The 22,871-nt window shown below is 41.7% G+C and overlaps 1 protein-coding gene and 1 long non-coding RNA gene across 3 annotated transcripts in view; both read right to left on the bottom strand.

The window, feature by feature from the left end:
- LOC149500561 (uncharacterized) overlaps positions 1 to 22,871 on the bottom strand; it is a 148,632-nt gene that overhangs the window by 2,281 nt on the left and 123,480 nt on the right. For both annotated transcript variants that reach the window (XM_089736284.1, XM_089736285.1), the window contains exons 2-6: positions 12,259 to 12,357; positions 11,507 to 11,895; positions 7,627 to 7,846; positions 6,729 to 6,903; positions 3,701 to 3,837 (exon numbers count right to left, since the gene is read on the bottom strand). In XM_089736284.1, the coding sequence (XP_089592410.1) occupies positions 3,701 to 3,837; positions 6,729 to 6,903; positions 7,627 to 7,846; positions 11,507 to 11,895; positions 12,259 to 12,316 (979 nt within the window). In that variant the 5' untranslated portion in view covers positions 12,317 to 12,357. The remainder of the gene's footprint in view (positions 1 to 3,700; positions 3,838 to 6,728; positions 6,904 to 7,626; positions 7,847 to 11,506; positions 11,896 to 12,258; positions 12,358 to 22,871) is intronic.
- LOC149500562 (uncharacterized) lies at positions 20,749 to 21,250 on the bottom strand. The gene is made up of 2 exons (XR_016324901.1): positions 21,157 to 21,250; positions 20,749 to 21,098 (listed from the first exon to the last, which is right to left on the bottom strand). It is a non-coding gene; the product is annotated as an uncharacterized LOC149500562 (long non-coding RNA).

Genomic DNA, 22,871 nt, shown 5'->3' with positions numbered 1-22,871 from the left:
TTCATCGTCCTTGGTGAAACTCAAAAGTGAGGAAGCTAGTTTACGATTAAAGCTACTTAGATTCGTGCTCGCTGCTTATAAATTAATTAAAATACAGGCTCCTCATAGTTATTGTGAAATATCATTGTAATGTGTAATTTTGAAGCAAAAAAATGTGCTGTTTCTGAAATCCAGTCGAAGCTATTAGTGTTCATTCCTAACATCCAATTTATTACTGTTACGTCGTGAGATTCTAGACATCCATTGTATAAGTTTATTAATCAGTTTCGCTTCGATCAGCATTCTGCACAAAGGACCAAAATTGTCACCTAAAGTTCAGCAGTCAGAAGACATGGCATTTGGTGTATTGCGAATATCCTACAGAGCAGAAAAAAGAAGATTCTTTAATAGTAGAAATTGGTAAATTCATAATTGAACTTGTAAGTAAATTTGGGCACGTCAAAACGTACGCTTGTTCCCAAAAGCTGAACATGGATATCTTTTAATCTGTTTCACAGATTTAGCCACAAGACATGCTAATACTTGCATTTCCCTGCTTGATCACCGTCTGCTTTCTTAGTCTTGTAAAGTAGTAATAATCTATGTAATTCGGTGTATGGATATTCACAGTATTGTTCCAGCAAGCCACTCAAAAAAATACATGGATTATATGATTCTTTACAGAAATACAAGATTTCTACTAAATGTAATGAGCCTAGGTCAAATCTAGTATTTAAATGAAATATTAATTCATTGTTTATCGAAATTATAGATTGACTTATTTTTTATTGCCCCGTTAGGCAAACAAGTCCACCTAATGGTGTGTGGTTACCGTCGCTTGTTGAAGTTAGCATTACTAAAAGTACAGCTAAGTCACAGTCCACCACTTTTAGGTCCGCAATCGTATAGACTTAAACTTTTACTTACTTAATTAGAACACACATGAAGCAACGTATTAATAGCGGTCTGCACTGAAATTATTTCAGGTTATAGCTTCAATTTTAAAGTATTTAATGCTCTTTCCACTTACAAGTGTCACGACAATCCCGAAGGTAAAATACAACGAAACTTAATTAACGTGGAATCACGAAAGATCTGTGTACCGTGTTGTAATCAAAAGAGAAGAATAATAAAAAACTTTTTAAGTGAAACCTCAATATTCCAATATTCGGATCCGACCAATTTAACTTACTCCATTAAGGAAATACTGTTTTTTTAATGGCCCAAATAAGAGGCGGGTAAATGGAGTTATCCGAAATGCCGTTATTTCTATGGGCTTGCGTTATATTCTTCATTTAGTTTACATAATGCTGAATTACAGTAACCTATTTCTACTACTCCATAGATACAATCCACTGAGTTCCTTGCCGGCTCTTCTGATCCAGTTATAGACACAGCGAAGTGCCGTTCTTGCTAGAGTTATTGATAGCAAATTCTATCTTCTATTCTTAGATACAAGCAGCGCGTAGCATTAATAGCTCTTTAGTCTACCAACGAATGGGTAGGGATTTTGTTTTAAAATACTGTAACTCGGATTTCCACGCTATTCAGTACAACAATTATCGTGCTTTACAATATTATCCATACTAATATTATAAAGCTGAAGAGTTTGTTTGTTTGAACGCGCTAATCTCAGGAACTACTGAGCCGATTTGAAAAATGATTTCAGTGTTAGATAGCCCATTTATGGTGGAAGGCTATAGGCTATATAACATCACGCTAAGACTAATACAAGCGGAGCACCAATAAAGTATGTTTCAAAATCGGGTTTTTTTCCCTTTTGAGAGCTTCCGCTGCGTGCGCTGCAGGTTAAAGTTTCGCTAAAATAATGTTTGACAGAATTTTTTTCCTTTAAAAGATCTAAAAAAAAATTCGCGACGGCATATGTCTATATGTTAAGATTGGCTCACTATAACGTTTTTTATGCCAACCAAATTTGTTCTAAAATAAAGCATTATTTGTGAACTATTCCACGCGGACGAAGTCGCGGGCAAAAGCTAATACTGTAATAAGATTTTTTTTATTATTTTTTTTTTTTTATTGCGTAGATGGGTGGACGAGCTCACAGCCCACCTGATTTTAAGTGGTTACTGGAGCCCATAGACATCTACAACGTAGACGCGCCACCCACCTTGAGATACAAGTTCTAAAATCTCAGTATAGTTACAACGGCTACCCCACCCTTCAAACCGAAACGCATTACTGCTTCACGGCAGAAATAAGCAGGGCGGTGGTACCTATCCGCGCGGACTCACAAGAGGTCCTACCACCAGTAATTACGCAAATTATAATTTTGCGGGTTTGATTTTTATTACACGATGTTATTCCTTCACCGTGGAAGTCAATCGTGAACATTTGTTGAGTACATATTTCATTAGAAAAATTGGTACCCGCCTGCGGGATTCGAACACCGGTGCATCGCTTCAACACGAATGCACCGGACGTCTTATCCTTTAGGCCACGACAACTTCAGATGCGTAAATGCTGATAAATATATCAGTACACCGCCGTATACCATACAATTCTCATCTACTATACTAAAAGATATTTATCACGAGATGAAAAACTATCTATATGCGTATTTTCATCCAAATCCTTCCCAGTCATATTTGGGTGATTAATAAACGACCAAACAAACATTCAAATGTATTTTGTAACATTAACATTCAATTGCCCTATCCATTTGTGCCCTTTTAAATTCGCACCAAGCTCTCGGCTTGACACAACGATCAAAGTTATTAAGAAACTGAAGGCAACTCTTGCACGTCACGTTAAAATCACTTCGAGTTATTAATTAAGAACTCATTAATTCATTGTCTTGATGCTTGGCAACGTTATCGCGTTACGCGTGAGTTACTCTGAAAGTTAACGCAAACAAATTTTTGTTGTTCATTTCGCTTGGTTTATGAAATTTAATTTTTGTATATAAAGCGTAGGTTCTGGTGCTGTGAATGGTGTAAGTTGCGACTCAAATAGAGCCTTTTCCTAATTTTCTTCATCTTGCTCTTGGATTTGGTCAGCCCAGAATTTTTTTTATTTTTTTTTTATTGCTTAGATGAGTGGACGAGCTCGCAGCCCACCTGGTGTTAAATAGTTACTGGAGCCCATAGACATCTACAACGTAAATGCGCCACTCACCTTGAGATATAAGTTCTAAGGTTTCAGTATAGTTACAACGGCTGCCCCACCCTTCAAACCGAAACGCATTACTTACTGCTTCACGGCAGAAATAGGCAGGGTGGTGGTACCTACCCGCGCGGACTCACAAGAGGTCCTACACATGTTCTCTTATCATGCTGCATACGGATTTGGCATGAGTTTTATGAACGGTTGCCTGTCTGACATCAATACTCCTTAAGTGATATATCCATATTGCAACATACTGTGGAGATGAACTTTAGCCGTTTCTTTTTTTAGTGTTTATTTTACTTCGTCGACTTTATCCGTTTCTTCTTTTATCGTTTCTTTTACTTCATCCATTTTTTGTTCGATTTTGTGACCTAGGATCGTTGCCTCCCCTCTACAGTTTCCCGAGCGTTATGACATGTTCTTCTTCAAACGAGGCTTGTGGCGTACTTAAAGGTAGACAGCAGCTTACCCTCTCTGCCCTTGGCATTGTTGACGTCCCAGGGCGATGGTTACAACTCACCATCAGGTGACTCTATGCAGCCTACAAGGGGACCAAAAAATCATTTTGGGCTGATTAGTAGATCTTACGTACCATTAAGCACGTGTACGGAAACAGTATGCGATCTGGCGCCTCGGACAGCGCACGTGTAGTTGCCAGCGTCGCTACTGTTAACACGTGCTAAGCGTAGCAGACTGTCTGCCCCGCCAGGAACCTGCTCCGTCTTGACGCTGTAACAAAATAATTCTTACACCGATTTCCCGCCTGTAGCTTTGTTTGGAATATAAAGAAAAATGGTTACACAATAAAAACCCTTCTAAAAATATAAATAAGAATTTAAAGGATCGAATCGAACATTCAATTACGAAGACCTTAATTACTTTTTAAGTACAAACGCGAAAAGCAAACAAAACTTCCACTCAAACTTATTACCTATTCATTAAAAGTTTTCGACCAACCCAACATTTGATGAGACGTAGAATATTCGAGGAAGGATTTTTAAGTGATGTGCCATAAATGGTTTTATTTATTTATTTTTGTTTTAAAAATTCTGATTTCTGTATATTGTAAGAGTTTGGTTAGAATTATCGTAATAAGCGATTGCCATTAAATGCCTGCTTCATAATCAAAGAAATATTCCGTATTAAATGTATACACTAACACTTTAATAATATTAATTCAAATTTCGTAAACTACTATATTATAACGACATTTTACGAAATCAACACTTTGGTATTCCACTGACGACATAGTTGCTTGACTATGTCTGGCATCTTGTGATTTATATGAAGAAATATTCTTTAAGTGCATATTTCGAAAGCTCAAAGGAAACATAGATGTAGCCGACGGTAAGCCTTCGAATATTTATCGACAGAAAAATACCGCATAAATAACCGTCAAAATTGTTGACGATTCAATAAATAAAATAAAAGTTAAAAACTGATTTTAGACATTTGCATCCTCTACGATAGTAGTGTAATTGTAAAATCTCTATATATAAAAATGAATTGCTGTTCGTTAGTCTCGCTAAAACTCGAGAACGGCTGGGCGGGCCGATTTGGCTAATTTTGGTCTTGAATTATTCGTGGAAGTCCAGGAAAGGTTTAAAAGGTGAGAAAATATAAAAAGCTCGGAATTATATAAAAACAAACAATTTTGTTTTTCCTTTGATGTGTCCCCTTGATTTGTCTTTTATTTATCGATTGAGGCACTATGAAGTCTGCCGGGTCAGCTAGTTGTAAATAAAATTATTTTCTTACATTATAAGTTAGATTAGTTTTCGTTATCGTGTTGTTTTGTCGCGTAGTTGTAAGGAACATCTACAAATTCAGCACTTGTCTTGTTTAGTCGTGCGCACATAGCTTATGTATGTTGCAAGCCAGATTTTGTTTCTTTTTACTTGTTTTTTATGTATCTTTTTAGATGTGTATTGTGTGCCTAATAAACAAAAAACAAAAAATAAAAAATTTGATGTTCATAGTCAAGTTTAGAAAGACGGTCTTGTATTTCGCAAAGGTAATAATTTGGGATATCGCTATAGCACTAGGTACGCATCGAAACGTGTTGTGCCCGTTGTCAACGTCTATATTTGGAGTCCCAGATTAAATTTTCACTAAATGTCTAGTCAGGAACACAACCGAAGCGTTTACCTTCGGAATTATATATTTACAAGCAATCCGCGCGCTCCCTCTTCTGATGTTCACACGGTACATATAAATGTGAAATATTTCAATAGAGGGACCCAACAATAACCTGTCATTACAGAAACACGGTTATGAATTGTTAAAGGATTGACTACTTTGTAGAATGTTTTCTTTGGTATTATTCCAAAGGTGAAATAAGATTGAAGCTGTATTTGGGTTTCAGGCTGTTTGTGATTGATTTTTCGGATTGTTCGTCAGTTAATTTATACGAGGGCTTTGTAGCCGGGTCGCTTTAGCGGGATTATTGGAAATAAACAGGTGAAAATGCTTATGATTGAAATCTTAATGGAAGTTATTGAATTTATAATTGTTTACGGAATTTGCATTATAGACACGCTCCGAATGAGGCGAATGACTTAAACACATTCATATTTAGAATAGAAACTACAAACCCTAAACGAAGAAACATCTGTAGATGTGACCATCTATCTGTACGCAAGTGAAATAAATATCCACACGATAAGAAAGTATGCCAATACTGTTAGTATAAAATTAATTGTGCTGCTCATTGCCGTGCAGGAAAAAAGAAAAGTAAATAAAGGAAATAAAGGAGTCTCCAAGGGCCAACTGGTTTTGGTATTCTAAATTCAAGCAGTTTTTCGTACAAGGGACTCAAAGAGTAAAAAGTTTGGAGATTTTACGATAAAAAACAAATAACAATTTTAATCTCTAGTCTGGTAATTAGTCTTCAACAAGCCAGTCAAGTCTTGCGTGATGTGCCTATAGGCTTCAGTCAGGGTTTTTATAACCAGTTAATTTCTACATATTAATATGCACATATGAGGTCATTTGGATCTTCCGGGTATACAACTGGTGGTGCCTTATGTCACGGGAAGTGTTTCGAGGAGTTGTTAAAAAACATCTCCTTTTTATCACCACACTATAAGCGCTGCAGTAGAACTATCCATACTTGCTGGAAGCACTGCATCCGTTTGTGCTTCCTGAGATATTTTTATGAGTACAATCAGGATATCGCATGCATCCCTTACTGTTGTTCTCCGAACATTGACAAGTACTTAAACGAGATATGATTTAGAGACGAGGCACTGGCTTGGCAGTGAAGTTTTGTTGTGTCTATGTCTAAGAGTGTTGGTAAGCAATGACTGTCAGGGTCTCCGTATACCAATTGGCTTCTTAGGGTAACTGGAAATGAAGACTGGTATTTTTTTATTGCTTGGATGGGTGGACGAGCTCACAGGCCACTTGCTGTTAAGTGGTTACTGAGCCCATAGACATCTACAATGTAAATGCGCCACCCACCTTGAGATATAACTTCTAAGGGTCTCAGTATAGTTACAACAGCTGCCCTACCCTTCAAACCGAAACGCACTACTGCTTCACGGCAGAAGTAGGCAGGGCGGTGGTACCTACCCGTGCGGACTCACAAGAGGTCCTACCACCAGTAATGTAATTCGTACCTTATCCCGCCTCTAGTGGTATCAGCATTTAATGCGCGCCCTTCGTGCAGCCAAGTAAGGACTGTGGGTGTCTCGACGTGGCGAGCCCTGCAGACCAGCGCCAGGGTTGATTCGGCTTCGTAGTACTTCTCCAAGAGAGGGGCGCCGGCTTCGTCGACTACCCACACCTGAGGAGCTGTGTTGTCATGGAAAGTTGACATAAGCGACAACGTTCTAATTTGACACGGATTAGTTTTAGATTTTGATTTGTTCGTTATAATAAAGATAACTTCAAAACTGTAATATTGGAGTTCTACATATGCATCTATGTTAGAGGAGTATTTTATTTACTAATACAAACGGGAAGCTACGTCATTGCCTTGAGTTATTTCGAGACGTCAGGTTATAATATTAAGTATAATGGATAATCTGTAATCTTGCTATGGAAGTGCTGCGTTCTTTCACAGTACGCTTCCAGAGATCTCTTTTGCTATGTACTTTTTTTACTGGTGGTAGGACCTCTTGTGAGTCTGCACGGGTAGGTAGGTTATTGCTTAGATGGGTGGACGAGCTCACAGCCCACCTGGTGTTAAGCGGTTACTGGAGCCCATAGACATCTACAACGTAAATGCGCCACCCACCTTGAGATATAAGTTCTAAGGTCTCAGTACAGTTACAACGGCTGCCCTTCAAACCGAAACGCATTACTGCAGAAATAGGCGGGGTGGTGGTACCCGTGCGACCTCACAAGAGGTCCTACCCACCAGTAAAAAAGCGACAGTAAATACTCATAATCAGGTGGATCGTATAATCGACTGCCTACTAAAGTAATAAAAAACAAATATTAAGAATCCTACAATTCAACAAAATGTCTATTAGATAAACGGCTTTCTGTAATCTATCTCTCTTAAATACTCACTGTTAATATGTAAATAAGTCCTGCTAACTCTAGGTGGGTGTGTTGATATCTGACATTCGTATACTCCTTCGTCGTCCGGTTTTACCTCCCTGATGAGCAACTTCCAGTTTCCAGGGTATCTCCTGGCCACTGTGACCCGATTATCAGCTGCGTACGTGACAGCGCCCACGGTCAGCAATTCTGGGATCTCATCTTTGCCTCTACGTCGTACCCAAGATACCTAAAAGAGCATTTCGTTTGTGACTCTCGTAAGCTTAATTAATGCAGTGGAGCATATGGGGAGTCCATGACCATTAATGATGCAACTGGTCTGGAACGACATGGGATATGATCATCAGTTTTTTTAATTATCTATTTGTAACTAGCTGACCCGGCAGACTTCGTAGTGCCTCAATCGAGAAATAAAAGACCTAAACTTTTGTATAAAATAAACTTTAAACAAACAAAAGGAATCCGTCCGACGGGGGACACATCGAAGGGAAAACAAAATTGTTATTTTTATTTAATTCCGATCACTTCCATATTTATTTACCTTTTAAACCTTCTCTGGAGTTCCACAAATAATTCAAGACCAAAATTAGCCAAATCGGTCCAGCCGTTCTCGAGTTTTAGCGAGACTAACGAACAGCAATTCATTTTATATATATAGATTAAATGTCAGTCAGATTTTAAGTTTTCATCATTCTAATTGTGAACTGTGCAATTGGTGACATTAAATAATGTTTTAAATAATTATGTCTAATTTTTTTAAGGGATTTTATGACCTGGTAACTGAGACCTTTAAGTCATGTCTTATTTTAATTTATATTCATATTTTTATGAAAAATGATATTATGGAGTGAAATGAAATGAAGATGATTAACTTGAGACATTAATCAACTGGGATGAAATTAAATGAAATGAATTGGCATGAAATATAATCTCAGTAAAATGGTGGTCATTTACTAAGGTTTTTTCAGTGGACTTTTTGGAGGATCCCGAGAAGTTGCGTCCAGCAGCTTTGTTTCATTTTCCACATTTGTGCACTTTCACAGATATTAAACAGTTAATAAACCACCATTATTACACATTTAAACCCGAAGAAACACTAAATAGAGAAAATAAAACAAATCACACAACTTCACTCCTCGCGTTCCCGCCAAAAAAGTCCAATTATGTCTAAGATTCGCGGAAGTCGAAGATAATACGAAATAGAAACATCTAGAAATCTCATCTGTACAAAGCATGCACGCAAAGTACATTAAAGGCCGTCTGGTGTAGTGGTAAGTGACATGGTCACTACACAAGGGGGTCGCGGGTTCGAATCCCGCCAAGGGAAGATATTTGTATGATAAATACAAATGTCTTTTCCAGGGTTATGGATGTGTATTAAATATATGTATGTGTATAATAAAAATCTTACATTTATATCCGTTATCTGATACCTGTAACACAAGTTCTTTACGAACTTATCACGGGACCAGTTAACGTGGCGTGATTGTTAGTAAATATTTATTTATTTATATTTTATTATTATTAAATACGTTAATGGAATTGTACAAATTCTTTGAACGATAATACGATGTACACACAATTATAATGGTTGAAATGCCTCACGCGTTTACGCATGACGCAAAATTTTGCGTAAGCAATCACAAAACGTAATACGTTCCATAAATTCCTTGTTATGAATTAATTTAATCTTTTCACCCTTTGCGGGAATCGTACCGAAAACTGAAACAATTATGAAGAATTAATTACGAATTGCACATTATCCAATATTCAATTAACCTAACGCTGAGATTGTTGTTAAATCTCTGTAAAACAGTTTCCTGCGGTTAACAGCCTGTCTTTAGTACTTATCGGGTCGAAATTTCGTTGAAAACTTCTGTAATTCGCGTCTGCTAGCTTCCATAATCGTGTGATTTCCTGTCCTAAATATAATAGCTTCCTCCTTATTTGATGATACTATGTCCATAAAGATAAAAGATAGGTATTAAGTCGTATTAAATATAGCACTTAATATATATAACTTCCGTCGTTTATTACGATATTATTAAAACCTTTGCCATGTAAAATCGTGAACAAATGAAAGATCAGCCAATTTTGAAGCGATTGTGAATTTACGAGCCTAATATATTCTTTTAATCAACTCTGTGTCGTTGTTTAAAGTGAGGTATACTAAGTAGAAGAAGAAACGAACCACTACTTAACCCTTTGACCGCTATGTAGTTCATGAGTGCCCTACGTGGCGCCCTGAACTAATTATGTCGATTTCTATTAAAAAGGCACCGGAATATCTAATAGACCGGGGAAAGACGAATCCAAAGATACTGAGAATTAATCTATTTATACTATCATTTTTGGACATGTTCCCGGCGAGGAAATGACTCCATAGAGCGCCTTGTCGTTTAGGGCAAAGTAGAAGGCTAGACCGGACCGCGTGGAAGGTTGTCCATGCGATGGACCGACTAGATCAAGTGGGCAGCTGGCGGCTGTTTGCATGAGTGTACCAGACTCACCACAAACCGGGAGGAGTGGCGATTGCTCGTGAGGCGCATAACATCTGCCCACAGCAATGATGCTGAATAACGACCAAGAAAGGAAAGGAAAAGGAAAAGACTAAAAAATACATTAACAAACAAAAGAAAGCAAAGTTCGGCAATCCAGGGGCTTAGTAACAGAAATCAACCTAATTACTTCAGTGTGCCATATGGGGTATCGGTGAGTTACATGGAAGTCACTGTATTAGCAATAAATCACGAAAGAACATCTCTACATCCCTGGAGTACTATTTGCTGGATCCAACAATGAAACCTTTTAAAGCTATTAACAAATTTCAAGCCATTCTTATCTTGATCGTCCATTATTCGTTTTTTGTGCTAGATAGAGGGAAATAATAGCGATGACTTGTGGCAATGGGGGAGATTAGTTAAACGACTGAATTCTTTTGCGTTTACAGATTATAATAAAGCTGCGATTCGTTAAAGTGAAGCGGACCCTTCGAAAAGAATTACGATTTTAGTTGGATTACTTTTGAATGTAGCACAATGTAAATATAAATGAAAGTGAACTTTGAAATGGATTTCTGGTGAAATTACCCAAGAAAATTCAATTTTGTTAACTTGGTTTTTATTTATTTATTGCATAGATGAGTGGACGAGCTTACAGCCTTACCTGGTGCTAAGTAGTTACCGGAGCTCATAGACATCTACAACGCAAATGCCGCCACTCACCTTGAGATAGGAGTTCTAAGGTCTCAGTATTGCTACAACAGCTGCCCCACCCTTCAAACCGAAATGCGTTACTGCTTCACGGCAGAAATAGGCAGGGTGGTGGTACCTAGCCGTGCGCACTCACAAGAGGTCCTACCACTACGTATGTTGTATGTCGGTTCGTCTTAAAGTCATTGCCACCGACTTCAAGATGTCAGATTAACTTGAACATTTGCAAATATACGAAGGGCCGATGAAAATATAATAATTTTATATATTCCAAGCAGTAAAAGTCCAATGTGCTGGTTGGGAGAGGTAAGCTCTACTTTCAACACCTTAGTCCATAATGCCCAAGCACGCAGCCGAGAATAGATTGAGTTGACGCAAGATAGTCCACGCGATAATTATTCAGAGATACCACGGCCCACAGCATTGAGGATTACACTCGAAAGGAGGAAGAGAGAATAAACTACAAAGTTGATTGAGAGAGACTTGACACTTCACTAGCTTTACACATTATTTTTGTAAAAAGAATAAAAAAGAAGATGTAAACATAATAATCTCTCCCATAATAATAATCCTGTATCTTCTCATGATCGACTAATACGCTGCGTTATTAATGAAAAAAAAAACTCAACAAATTCACAACTTGACGGATTCAGAGTAATATGTTTTTATTCACTAACCGTTTTGTCTTGTAAGAGACTGATTCTGCAGTTAAGATGAGCGTCCTCCCCTAACTGAACTGTGATCTTCGTGATATTACCCTCAGGAGTGTCTTCGAAAGTCGGACCATATTTTCTGTCATGATCAAAATATGTATTCTTGGCTGACACAACATGAGGTACCACATCAACTCTTGGGGTATCTTTAATCGTTATATCGCGTGCAGGTTGGTCTGTTAAGTTTTCCGTCGGATCTCCAGTAGGCTGTGGTACTTTAAAGGATTTTGTGCTATCGATTGTCGAGTTTCCTAGCCGGAGCATAACTGGTGCCGGTGCCATGACAGTGTTCAGTGCGTAGAAAGACGTTACAGTCGGTGTTTCGTCTGTAGACGATGGTGATGATGTTTGTTCTGGAAAGGAAATAGACAGAGTAACCGAAAATCAGTCCTAAAGTATGGCATTATGGATATGGTACAATCTATTTATTACTGCAGCTATTTTAGTAACAACAGAATTGTCTTACTTCTGCTCAGGGAAGAATGAATGACTCTTTTTCTGTTTTATTAACTATCTTTCTATCTTAGCAGTTCTAGCATATTCTTCTCGTTTTCTAGCTCAGTACCTGTGGAATACCTTTGTTCAAGCTGCTATAGAATCTTTGCTGATAAAAGTTCAATGTCCATTGGTGGCTATACCAGTTTCCAAACGAATATAAGTCAGAGATTTTACTTTTGTGATTGGTACTCTTTTAAATAAAAGTTAGTAATACTTGCCAGTGGTTAATTGGCACAGGACTATCTGTGTAAGGAAGAACACGCCCGCACTCCACATAGCGCCTGAACGAGGCCAAACCCCTCCCAAGGCTTCATAATCTGAAACAACACACAAACACAATTCAAGTTCTGCTTCTTCCAAACAATTTGTCTTGGTTTAACGCAGGGCCTAAGCATAACAAAACCAGTGCAGCCCTAGGTCTAACAAAACTGCTGGTATTAAACATGCATTTTTCACTAGTCTATAATCTGGCAGCATCTTTTCTTATTTTAAAATTAAATTTGAATAACTTTAAGCTATGTGCTTAACCTCGGCAGCTTATTAACAATATCAATGTAATAGTAGCAGCAAGATAATTTTAAAAACATCTCACTATAAATAAACATAACTAATTTCCTGCGATAATCACTCGAAATTCGATATGAGTCCTTCGATGTGCTTTCTCTGAAGAACATCTAATGAAATTCTAAAAATATCACTATCAGAAATCAGAGATTTAATTGCGACTCGATATTTACTTAAAAGAAAATATACCGGATAATTCCGCAACGCTTTTATTACAACCGGGCTGGACATCTAAATAATAATAACTTATAACTTGGAACAAATCACGCACGGTCATCCGGACCCAAATTAAGATACGCGGGTACCAGAGACTGACATACATACTAATATATGTTTAAATACTTATATATATAAATATAGAGAAAAGCATCGAGACAAAGAACAAACAAATTGTTTTTTTTATTGATATTTTTTTATTGCATAGATGGGTGGATGAGCTCTCAGCCCACCTGATGTTAGGTGGTTACTGGCGCCCATAGACATCTACAACGTAAATGCGCCACCCACCTTGAGATATGTTCTAAGGTCTCAGTATAGTTACAACGGCTGCCCCGCCCTTCAAACCGAAACGCATTACTGCTTCACGGCAGAAATAGGCGGGGTGGTGGTACCTACCCTACTGTTCATCACACGAACGTTTGCTCGATCTGGGATTCGAATCTACGACTCCTGACGCCGAAGTCAGGGGTGATATCTACAGCACCGCCGAGTCAGTCAAATCTAGGCATCTAAAAACTCTATTGTATTTTTTTTCTATCCAGAGCCCGGTTTGTTCAAAATATTTACGTTCACATCGCATTGAATACCAACGGCGCTATCTGTGAGCAACTGTTGGATTACTTTTTGCTCATGTATGTACACACAGTTCGTTTGCGAACAACTTAATGAACGTCGCCAGTCTGTAGCATGTTTTGAATCCTCTGTATTGTTACGCGCTGGGGTTCGGGAGAAATAAAAATTCTACCGAAGTACAATTTAATACTTTATTAACACTTAGAACACTTAAAAACGAGCACTCTAAAATTCTCAATTCACTTCTTCCGCTTCGCTTCAGGTTATCCATTCGCTGTTTCGCTTCAAGTAGTTGCGATTACTGACTTCGTGCCATCTCTGCGACGCCTTTATACGACTAAAATTTATAGTCGTATAAAGGCGTAAAGGCCTATAAAAAGGTATAAAGGCGTCGCAGAGATGGCACGACGTATAGTCGATACCACATCACTAGATTTATCGGAAGCATTCTGGGCAAGTCGAGTAGCTGCGATGTGTGTTTCCACTATCTGACAAATAGATGGCGCTGTACTTCACGAGCGTTCTCGATGTTACTAGTTTCTTTGATATTCGTTTCTGCTATTCTGCGATAGATGGCGCTACTTTACCGGTTTTTTTTATTGCTTAGATGGTTGGACGAGCTCACAGCCCACCTGGTGTTAATTGATTACTGGAGCCCATAGACATCTACAAAGTAAATGCGCCACCCACCTTGAGATATAACTTCTAAGTTCTCAGTATAGTTACAACGGCTACCCCATCCTTCAAACCGAAACGCATTACTGCTTCACGGTAGAAATAGGCAGGGTGGTGGTACCTACCCGCGCGGACTCACAAGAAGTCCTACCACTAGTAAAATTTGTGTTTTCGCTATCTAACAATAGATCGCGTTGTACTTCTCGAGTGTTCTCGAGTTGACGATTAATATTCGTTTCTGCTATTCGGTGATAGATGGCGCTACTTTTACCGGCGTAACAGTTTTATTGTGGCATTTTAAAAAGTTGTTGAATAGAAGGATGCTCTTTATCGATTCTATTTCAAGACCAGAAAGAGGCATACTTAACAGAATCGGATTGACTCAGCTTTCATTAAAAAGTCTCGTTTAATCAAATTTGAATTGAAATTGCTCCGAAATTGGTATAGGGCTGCTGTATTGTTACATCATCTGCAAGTTCATCAAAACTTGATAGAAAAATTAATAATTTAACAAAATAATAATAAATCAAATTCCACAACCCTATAATAGGATGATCAAGAAACAATTAAATTTAATTCCCATCCCCTAACCCACATCAAAATGTACACTTTACTGGTTTCGGTAAATTTCTTGTATAATTTAAGGGCGATCTCAACCCCAATTAGGAACGGACTCGATACACAAGGTATACCCCCGAAAGGGATGGCTCTTCTTGATAAATTAAGATAGGCTGGCTAAGCTGTCGATACCATTCGATTAAGTACTTAAGGATATTATGAACTTCAGTTACCGCGTATAAGACACTTGGCTGTGTGGTCTATAGACTAACATCACCTTTTTTCGTGTTTGGTAACTGGTCATTCACCGAAAAATGGTCAATAATGTTCTTTGAGTATTGAGTATTATATTATTAGCGTGCTGTGATATCCAACTAGCCTTTATTTGTCATAGGGCCTATAAAAAATCTGTACGGGCAGTTATCACTATACTACAAGTTTTTACCTCGAAACAATCATATGTAAATAATTTTCATCAAAGCAATTCGGAAAAAAACATGCGAGTTTGGGTTTCTTCTACTTAATAGGGTGAGCTGATTAATTAACTAATTAATGTAAATTCATTTTATTGACACCACTGATTTTTTGATACAATGTCCAGTGAGATCGCCTTCTTGTCTAATTGGCTTCATTTTATTGACGCCGCTGATCTTTTGACATAATGTCTAGTGAGATCGCCTTCTTGTCTAAATCGGCTTCATTTTAATGACACCGTTGATCTTTTGACACAATGTCTAGTGAGACGCCTTCTTGTCTAAATCGGCTTCATTTTATTGACACCGCTGATCTTTTGACACAATGTCTAGTGAGATCGCCTTCTTGTCTAAATCAGCTTCATTTTATTGACGTCGCTAAACTTTTGACACAATGTCTAGTGAGATCGTCTTTATGTCTATCGGTTAAGTAATTACTATCAGGCTTAATCACACAAATTTTGCATTATTATTTCAGCTTTTCAGATTATATGAATTTTGGTTGATTGAGAAGTTGGGTAGATGGTGTCATTGTTAGACCGTTGAGAAATCTTCAATCAGAAGGTAAATGGTAGTTAATATCTTATTAATGTAGTATGCGGACAACCAAACGAGAGAAAAATAACTATGGATTTTATGATGACAAGAAGTCTTCAAGTTCTACATTGGAATTTCAAATTCTTGCCAAAAGATAATGGTGCGTCACAAGCTCCATCAGATTCAACCAAGAATATGACTAGAAAAAAAATAATAAAGCAGTAGTCAATACAAAAAAGGCTTCTAGTGATTAAGAATAAATTGGACAATAAAAAAAAACAATAATCACAAATGTAGAAAAAAATGCAAGAAATTTCAAAGGGAATTATTTCAAAGTGTATTCAGGTCAATTAATTTTGTTCACGAGAAATCGTGACGGATACGCTGCGGGCCGATCCGGGAACTGCCGCAAATTATCTTCAATCCACAAAGACGAAGATTAAATTTCTAATTGTTACAAGCTCTATCCTCACAGTTCTTTGGTGCCCTTCAACCCGAAGAACTTCGGAGTTAAGAACTAGGCAATGAGCGTTTTTTATGTATAAATCTACAGTGGTTTTTTACGAATGTTCCGCTATATCTACCGAACCATGGATCCGATTGACTTGAAACTAGGTATCCATGTAAGAAAATACATGTACTTAATGGATAGGCTAATATTTATATATGTGTTGGACTCCTTACATCAGTTGCGGGGGCGTTAATGATGAGAATCTTTGTGTGGGTGAGAAATAATAATGTCAATTTTAAATGTCCAGCGAAGTGGACGGGTACAGCTAGTTATTACCTGAAAACAATAACTATTGATGGTATGACATTATTGTTCCATACAGTCGTTCATCTCTTATTTAACTGCTTAGGGAAAAAATCAAGTGGATGCTGAAGGCATCACCTGCCAAGATATATTGTGTTTGTAGCCTCAGCAGCTTAAGCTCTGCGCTAACGAATCAGTCAGAATATATGCGACTGCCTATTTCTGCCGCGAAGCAGTAATGTGTTTCGGTTTGAAGGGTGGGGCAGCTCTTGTAACTATACTGAGACCTTAGAGCTCATATCCCAAGGTTGGTGGCGGCATTTACGTTGTAGATATCTATGGGCTCCGGTAGCCACTTAAAATCAGGTGGGTCGTAAGGTCGTCCACCCATCTAAGCAAAAAAAAGCGAACCAGCAAGCGCTTTAGTTTAAATATTAGTACAGCGGTTATAAAATTCGATTGAGACTGCAAAGTCAAGGTATTGGCTGAATTTACATTATCATGTGCATGACAACCTAACAGACATTCCGTGACGTTGTCCAGGCATCTTTTGTAATAAAAAATACAAAAATTAAGATGGCAGACACAGAATAAAGAAATTCAACTAAGACCCAGCCGTTATGAGCTGTCAATGGCAAGAAAATTATTTGATCTTTTCACACATATAAAACTTTTTGGTTTAATTAAAAAGTCATTAAGCGGCGGTCGGCTATGCTTTTAACACCCTGCCCTGGTCCGTGATAGGGGGAGCGCTGGAACGACACGGAGTGCCCCCCTACCTTCGCCGGCTGGTGGGTTCCTACTTGGAGGACAGATCGGTCACGTGTACCGGACACGGTGGGATCGTGCACCGGTTCCCGGTCGTGCGCGGTGTTCCACAGGGGTCGGTGCTCGGCCCTCTTTTTTGAAATATCGGGTATGACTGGGTACTGAGGGGTGCCCTCCTCCCGGGCCTAAGCGTAATCTGTTACGCAGACGACACGTTGGTCGTGGCCCGGGGGGGGAGTTTTGCTGAGTCTGCCCGTCTTGCTACGGCTGGGGTGGCGCATGTCGTCGGCAAAATCAGGAGATTGGGCCTCGACGTGGCGCTCAGTAAATCCGAGGCCATGTGGTTCCCCAGGCCCCGGGGAGTGCCACCTGTCGATGCCCATATCGTGGTTGGAGGCGTTCGTATCGGGGTCGGGGTGCAGTTGAAGTACCTCGGCCTCATTCTGGATAGTCGTTGGACCTTCCGTGCTCACTTTCAAAATCTGGTCCCTCGTCTGTTGGGGGTGGCCGGCGCGTTAAGCCGGCTTCTTCCCAACGTTGGGGGGCCTGACCAGGTGACGCGCCGTCTCTATACAGGGGTGGTGCGATCAATGGCCCTATACGGGGCGCCCGTGTGGGGCCAGTCCCTGGCCGTGGGGGTAGCGAAGCTGCTGCAACGGCCGCAACGCACCATCGCGGTCAGGGTCATCCGCGGCTATCGCACCATCTCCTTCGAGGCGGCGTGTGTACTGGCTGGGACGCCGCCTTGGGTTCTGGAAGCGGAGGCGGCTGACTATCAGTGGCGGGCTGACCTTCGTGCACGGGGCGTGTCACGTCCCAGCCCCAGTGTGGTCAGAGCGCGGAGGGCCCAATCTCGGCGGTCCGTGCTGGAGTCATGGTCCAGACGGCTGGCCGATCCTTCGGCTGGTCGTAGGACCGTCGAGGCGATTCGCCCGGTTCTTGTGAATTGGGTGAATCGTGACAGAGGACGCCTCACTTTCCGGCTCACGCAGGTGCTCACTGGGCATGGTTGCTTCGGTGAGTTCCTGCACCGGATCGGAGCCGAGCTGACGGCAGAGTGCCACCATTGCGGTTGCGACTTGGACACGGCGGAGCACACGCTCATCGCCTGCCCCGCATGGGAGGGGTGGCGCCGTGTCCTTGTCGCAAAAATAGGAAACGACTTGTCGTTGCCGGGTGTTGTGGCATCAATGCTCGGTGACGACGAGTCGTGGAAGGCGATGCTCGACTTCTGCGAGTGCACCATCTCGCAGAAGGAGGCGGCGGGGCGCGTGCGAGACGCGCAGGCCCGCCGCCGTCGAGCGGGGGCCAGGGAGGCGGATTTCGCCCAAGCCCTGGCCCTCTAAGTGTTTCGGGTCTCTCTCACATGTCGGCCTGGGGACCGACGAAGGGGACCTAAGAAGATGACATGCAAGCTGCTCTGCACGCGTTTTATGCAAGAGCGTCCGGGTGATGGAAGGCCGGCTATCCTCAACCCACGCTGGTTCTGACCCAGCGGGGTATTCCGAGGGTAGACCATTCTAACCGGCGCCATCTAGGCGGGCTTCGGATAGCCTGCCGACCGAGAGGACTGGTGGTCGTGGCGCCGACGACCGCCAGTCCGGCGTCCCGAGGGGGAGGGTGATGGGAGAGATGTGCTCCGCACTAAACGCTTCACTTTCCCCCCTTTGCCTTTTCATGAGTTCTGTCTCATGCGAGGTTTGGACGTTGGTTGTTGAGCGACAGGAGGTTTTAGTCGGTTCAACTCCGACATGCCCCGCCCTCCATCCCCAGTCGGAGGGCGGAAGTCCGGTGATTTCCTCCTGACAAAAAAAAAAAAAAAAAAGCGGCGGTCGGCTGTGTGGTGTCGAAAAGTAATAACATCCCCTGTCTCCTCCCATGAGTGTCTTGAAAGGCGATCACGGGTTTATCCAGAGAATGAGTAGCAGTGTTCTCCGAATATTACGGCAATCAGCCCCCAGTCAAATCAAATTAAATCAAATCAAAAAAACAAATTCAACATAAATGAAAGTACACACTTGTTGAGCGTCAAATTCTCGGAAATACCGCGGTTCCTGACTAAGATAATGGCCATGTCCTACCCCAAGGTGAAATATAGCCTAACACTGACGACCTGTTGAAGGTCACAAGCATCCGAGATGCAGGCGGCGTAGTAACGGTCATTGTGGCGAAGCTTGGAGAAGGCCTATATCCAGCATGGGCTATATCCAGTCTGTGAGCTGAAGTATAGAAGAACTCGCGATAAGTCTTCAAATTGAAACGGGAACTAGTAATGGCATCAGCTTTCAATTTCATCCGGTAACCAAGCCTTAGTTCATTGAATGCTTCCAGTTCAAGTTTAAGAGACAATGAATATTAATCAACTGTGATATTGTTTGGTTTAATTAGTGTTCCCCTCCTAACTACACCTGTGTGTCAAAGGTTACGTACAAGGTTAACAGTGTAGGCTGTGTGAAAATCTATTTAGGCGTTTACATAGGTTTGTTGCGGCAGTCAAGCTAACTGTTTACCATGATACAGCTCAGATAATAATATAGTAGGACGTATTGTGAGCTCCCATAGCCAAACTCAGTTTATTTCTGCCGTTAGAAATTAATGGATTCTGGTCTGACGGAATGGACACTATCATACAAAATAATTGTGACACCAATTTCATGGCTGGTAGGACCTCTTGAGAGTCCGCGCGGGCAGGTACCCCCACCTCGCATTTTTTTCTGCTGTGAAGCTGTAATGCGTTTCGGTTTGAAGGGCGGTGCAGCCGTTGTAACTACACTGAGACTTTAGAACTGATATCTCAAGGTGGGTGGCGCATTTACGTCTTAGATGTCTATTGGCTACAGTAACCACTTAACGCCAGCTGGGCTGTGAGCTCGTCCACCCATCTAAGCAATAAAAAATAAAAATAAATGGCCAAAGGTAGATTTAAAAAAATATATATATTATTAGGAATCAGAAGAAAAACCATTAAAAAAATAACAATTAGCACACAATTACAGAGACTTAAAACAATGACTCACGCACACCATGTCCACGACTACCTTCTCTCACGAACGCCGCCGATCGAATCAATGTTTCGAGCAAAGGCGTTGCTATTTATAGGCACTGTACCCACAACATTATTATAAAATTCGTGTTTCCTAAATTAACACTTAAAGTCTTTGAACGATGTTCTCTCGACGAATGACAACCGACAAATGCACGGGTGACTTTTTTTTTCCTACCTAAGCTGAGAGCCTTGAGAGGCTATGTCAGCGTAACCCTAACTTTTGTAGGTGAGCTCACGGGGCTCAAACCTGATGACGTTGCTAACACGAACCCTAGCAAGAGTCGTGCTTCGCAGAATCTACCACCGGATCGGAAACGCGACCCACTGAGAAGATCCGGCGAGAAACTCAGTGGGCTGTGTCTGAGAGTTAATTTACTCGTCGAGCCCTTCGTCGCAAGCGACGGGTTCGACGAGAACGGTGACCGGTTCTTGAATTACCTAAAAGCACCGTTAGTGGATCGGGTGGATCCGAGATGACGTGTTTTGGGCGACGTCGACTGCTTTCCATTCTGTCCGCAGGATCGGGAATGAAACACGGGTGACGAAGCTGCGCGCCGGTTTTATATCCTTTTTGTAGGGTATTCCTTACTCGGCCTCTCCTGACTGTGGTTCGTCCTCGACCACATTTCTGTGTTCTTCTTCTGGAGTCTCTAGTTACTTGGTCTATTTCTTGACCTTCGTCTTCAAGTAATGGCATCGATGGTCCAGCAACTGTGCTCATATCACTGGAGTCCACTCGTAACGATGATGCGGAAGCGTGCGAAAGATCTTGTTAGGACCGCGCCTCCCGAAAGTTCGGCAGGGCAGCCGTCCCAGCTCCAGTCTGCTCCCACAATGTGAGGCTGCACCACGTGTGGCAGGCGTCCCGCTCGACCGTCCTGATAGATAATCCTGAAAATGCAGGCGGAGCGCATAAGTAGCTCAGCAGGACTGCAAACGAACTACTCACCAAAGGCATCATAGTCCCCGACGAGTGAAGCAGCAGGCCGCAGATCGAGCGACATCGCCCTCTGCGTCACTGCCAGTCGTACGGCACCGGAAGTCGGCGGCATGCGAGCAGTGCGCGCAGCCAGCGGTACGCGAGCAGTGCGCGCAGTATGCGCGCCAGAAGTAGATGAGCGCGCGCAGCCACCGACACTCGAGCAGCACGTGCAGTATGCACGCCAGAAGTAGGTGAGCGCGCGCAGGCAGCGACACACGAGCAGCACGTGCAGTATGCACGTCTGAAGCAGGCGAGCGCGCAGTTACGGCACGCGAGCAGTGCGCGCAGTAGCAATCATCCTTAATGCGCATATTCCTGTTATTATCCAAGGGCCAGTGTGCGTCGCCCTTCGTTAAGTGTCTTCTGCATTTGGTTATCAGTGATCCCTGTAAAATGGTCCCAGACCCACTCGTACGAAGATCGTATTAAAAACGTACGAGTGCATTCCACACGCAGAGCGTATTCAAAGTGTGAAGCTTCCCGACACGCCGACCATACTCAAACGTGCCGAGGCTTCTCAATACGCCAGCTTAGGCCGATTGTATTGAGGCATCTCACCGTGTAGAATTAGTCACACGAGTGAGGGATACGTAAAATGGTCCCAGACCCACTCGTACGAAGATCGTATTAAAAACGTACGAGTGCATTCCACACGCAGAGTTTATTCAAACGTGTGAAGCTTCCCGGCACGCCGACCATACTCAAACGTGCCGAGGCTTCTCAATACGCCAGCCTAGACCAATCGTATTGAGGCATCTCACAGTGACTCCGAGTGAGGGATACGTAACTAGAGAGCAATCATCTATAGCTCACCCTCCAGGTTCACCATGGGAATACGTATATTTGTGAACAATGATCATTATTAACTTTACTTGCTCTCAAAGAAGGCAGCACATGTCTCAGGGGTCCACTCGCCCCGCCACGACACCATATATTGTGCAGCTGCTTGCGTAGTTTTGCCATAACTGCCGTTGAGCAGCCGTAGGATAGCGTCCACTGGGTAGAATTTCGACAACCTTATACGGGCCACGCATGCCGGAATCAAGTTTACCTGCCGACCGATATTACGCAGCTACCGGCACGTCGCTTGCGTGCTACTGCCGCAGGAACCATCGAGGGGCCCGAGCTGGCGGCAATGCCTGTGAGGCACCATCCTCACCATTCGGTAAGGTCCACAGATTGCCGGATCTAGATTTCCTGTAGACTGAGTTATTACCAAAACAAGATTATCGACATTAAAAACGGCTGCTGCTCGTCGGTGCCCATCCACGCGAGCATCATATCGCTTTTCACTTCGTGGTACCAATTGATGAGCTCTACCTCGACCTAGTTCTCGACGAACTCACCTCGAACGATACACCTCAGTCGTGACATCAGTAATTAGAGTCCTCACCACAGGTGTGGTGGCGTCTTTTCTACCAGAAGCTGCAGGGCGAATGTCTGTTGTCTTGCATTTTGTGATGTTCAGAATGAGCTGTAATCTCAAAAGTTGAGTTGACCATTGCTATTGCCAACATAGTCCCGTCTACTTGTTGGATATTATGCGTCACTAGTGACAACTAACCTGAACCCAACAAGGACTCGGCCTAGCCGGACCTCCACCAAAAATGAAATCAAATCGTGAGTAGATTAACGTTCGCGGCTCTAACCTGAGGGCCCATTATGCCCCGTATCACTATTAA

Source organism: Bombyx mandarina, chromosome 21, assembly GCF_030267445.1.
Source record: "Bombyx mandarina strain Sakado chromosome 21, ASM3026744v2".
In the NCBI taxonomy this organism is placed as follows: Eukaryota; Metazoa; Arthropoda; class Insecta; order Lepidoptera; family Bombycidae; genus Bombyx; species Bombyx mandarina.
This window is presented reverse-complemented; position numbering and strand designations above follow the sequence as displayed.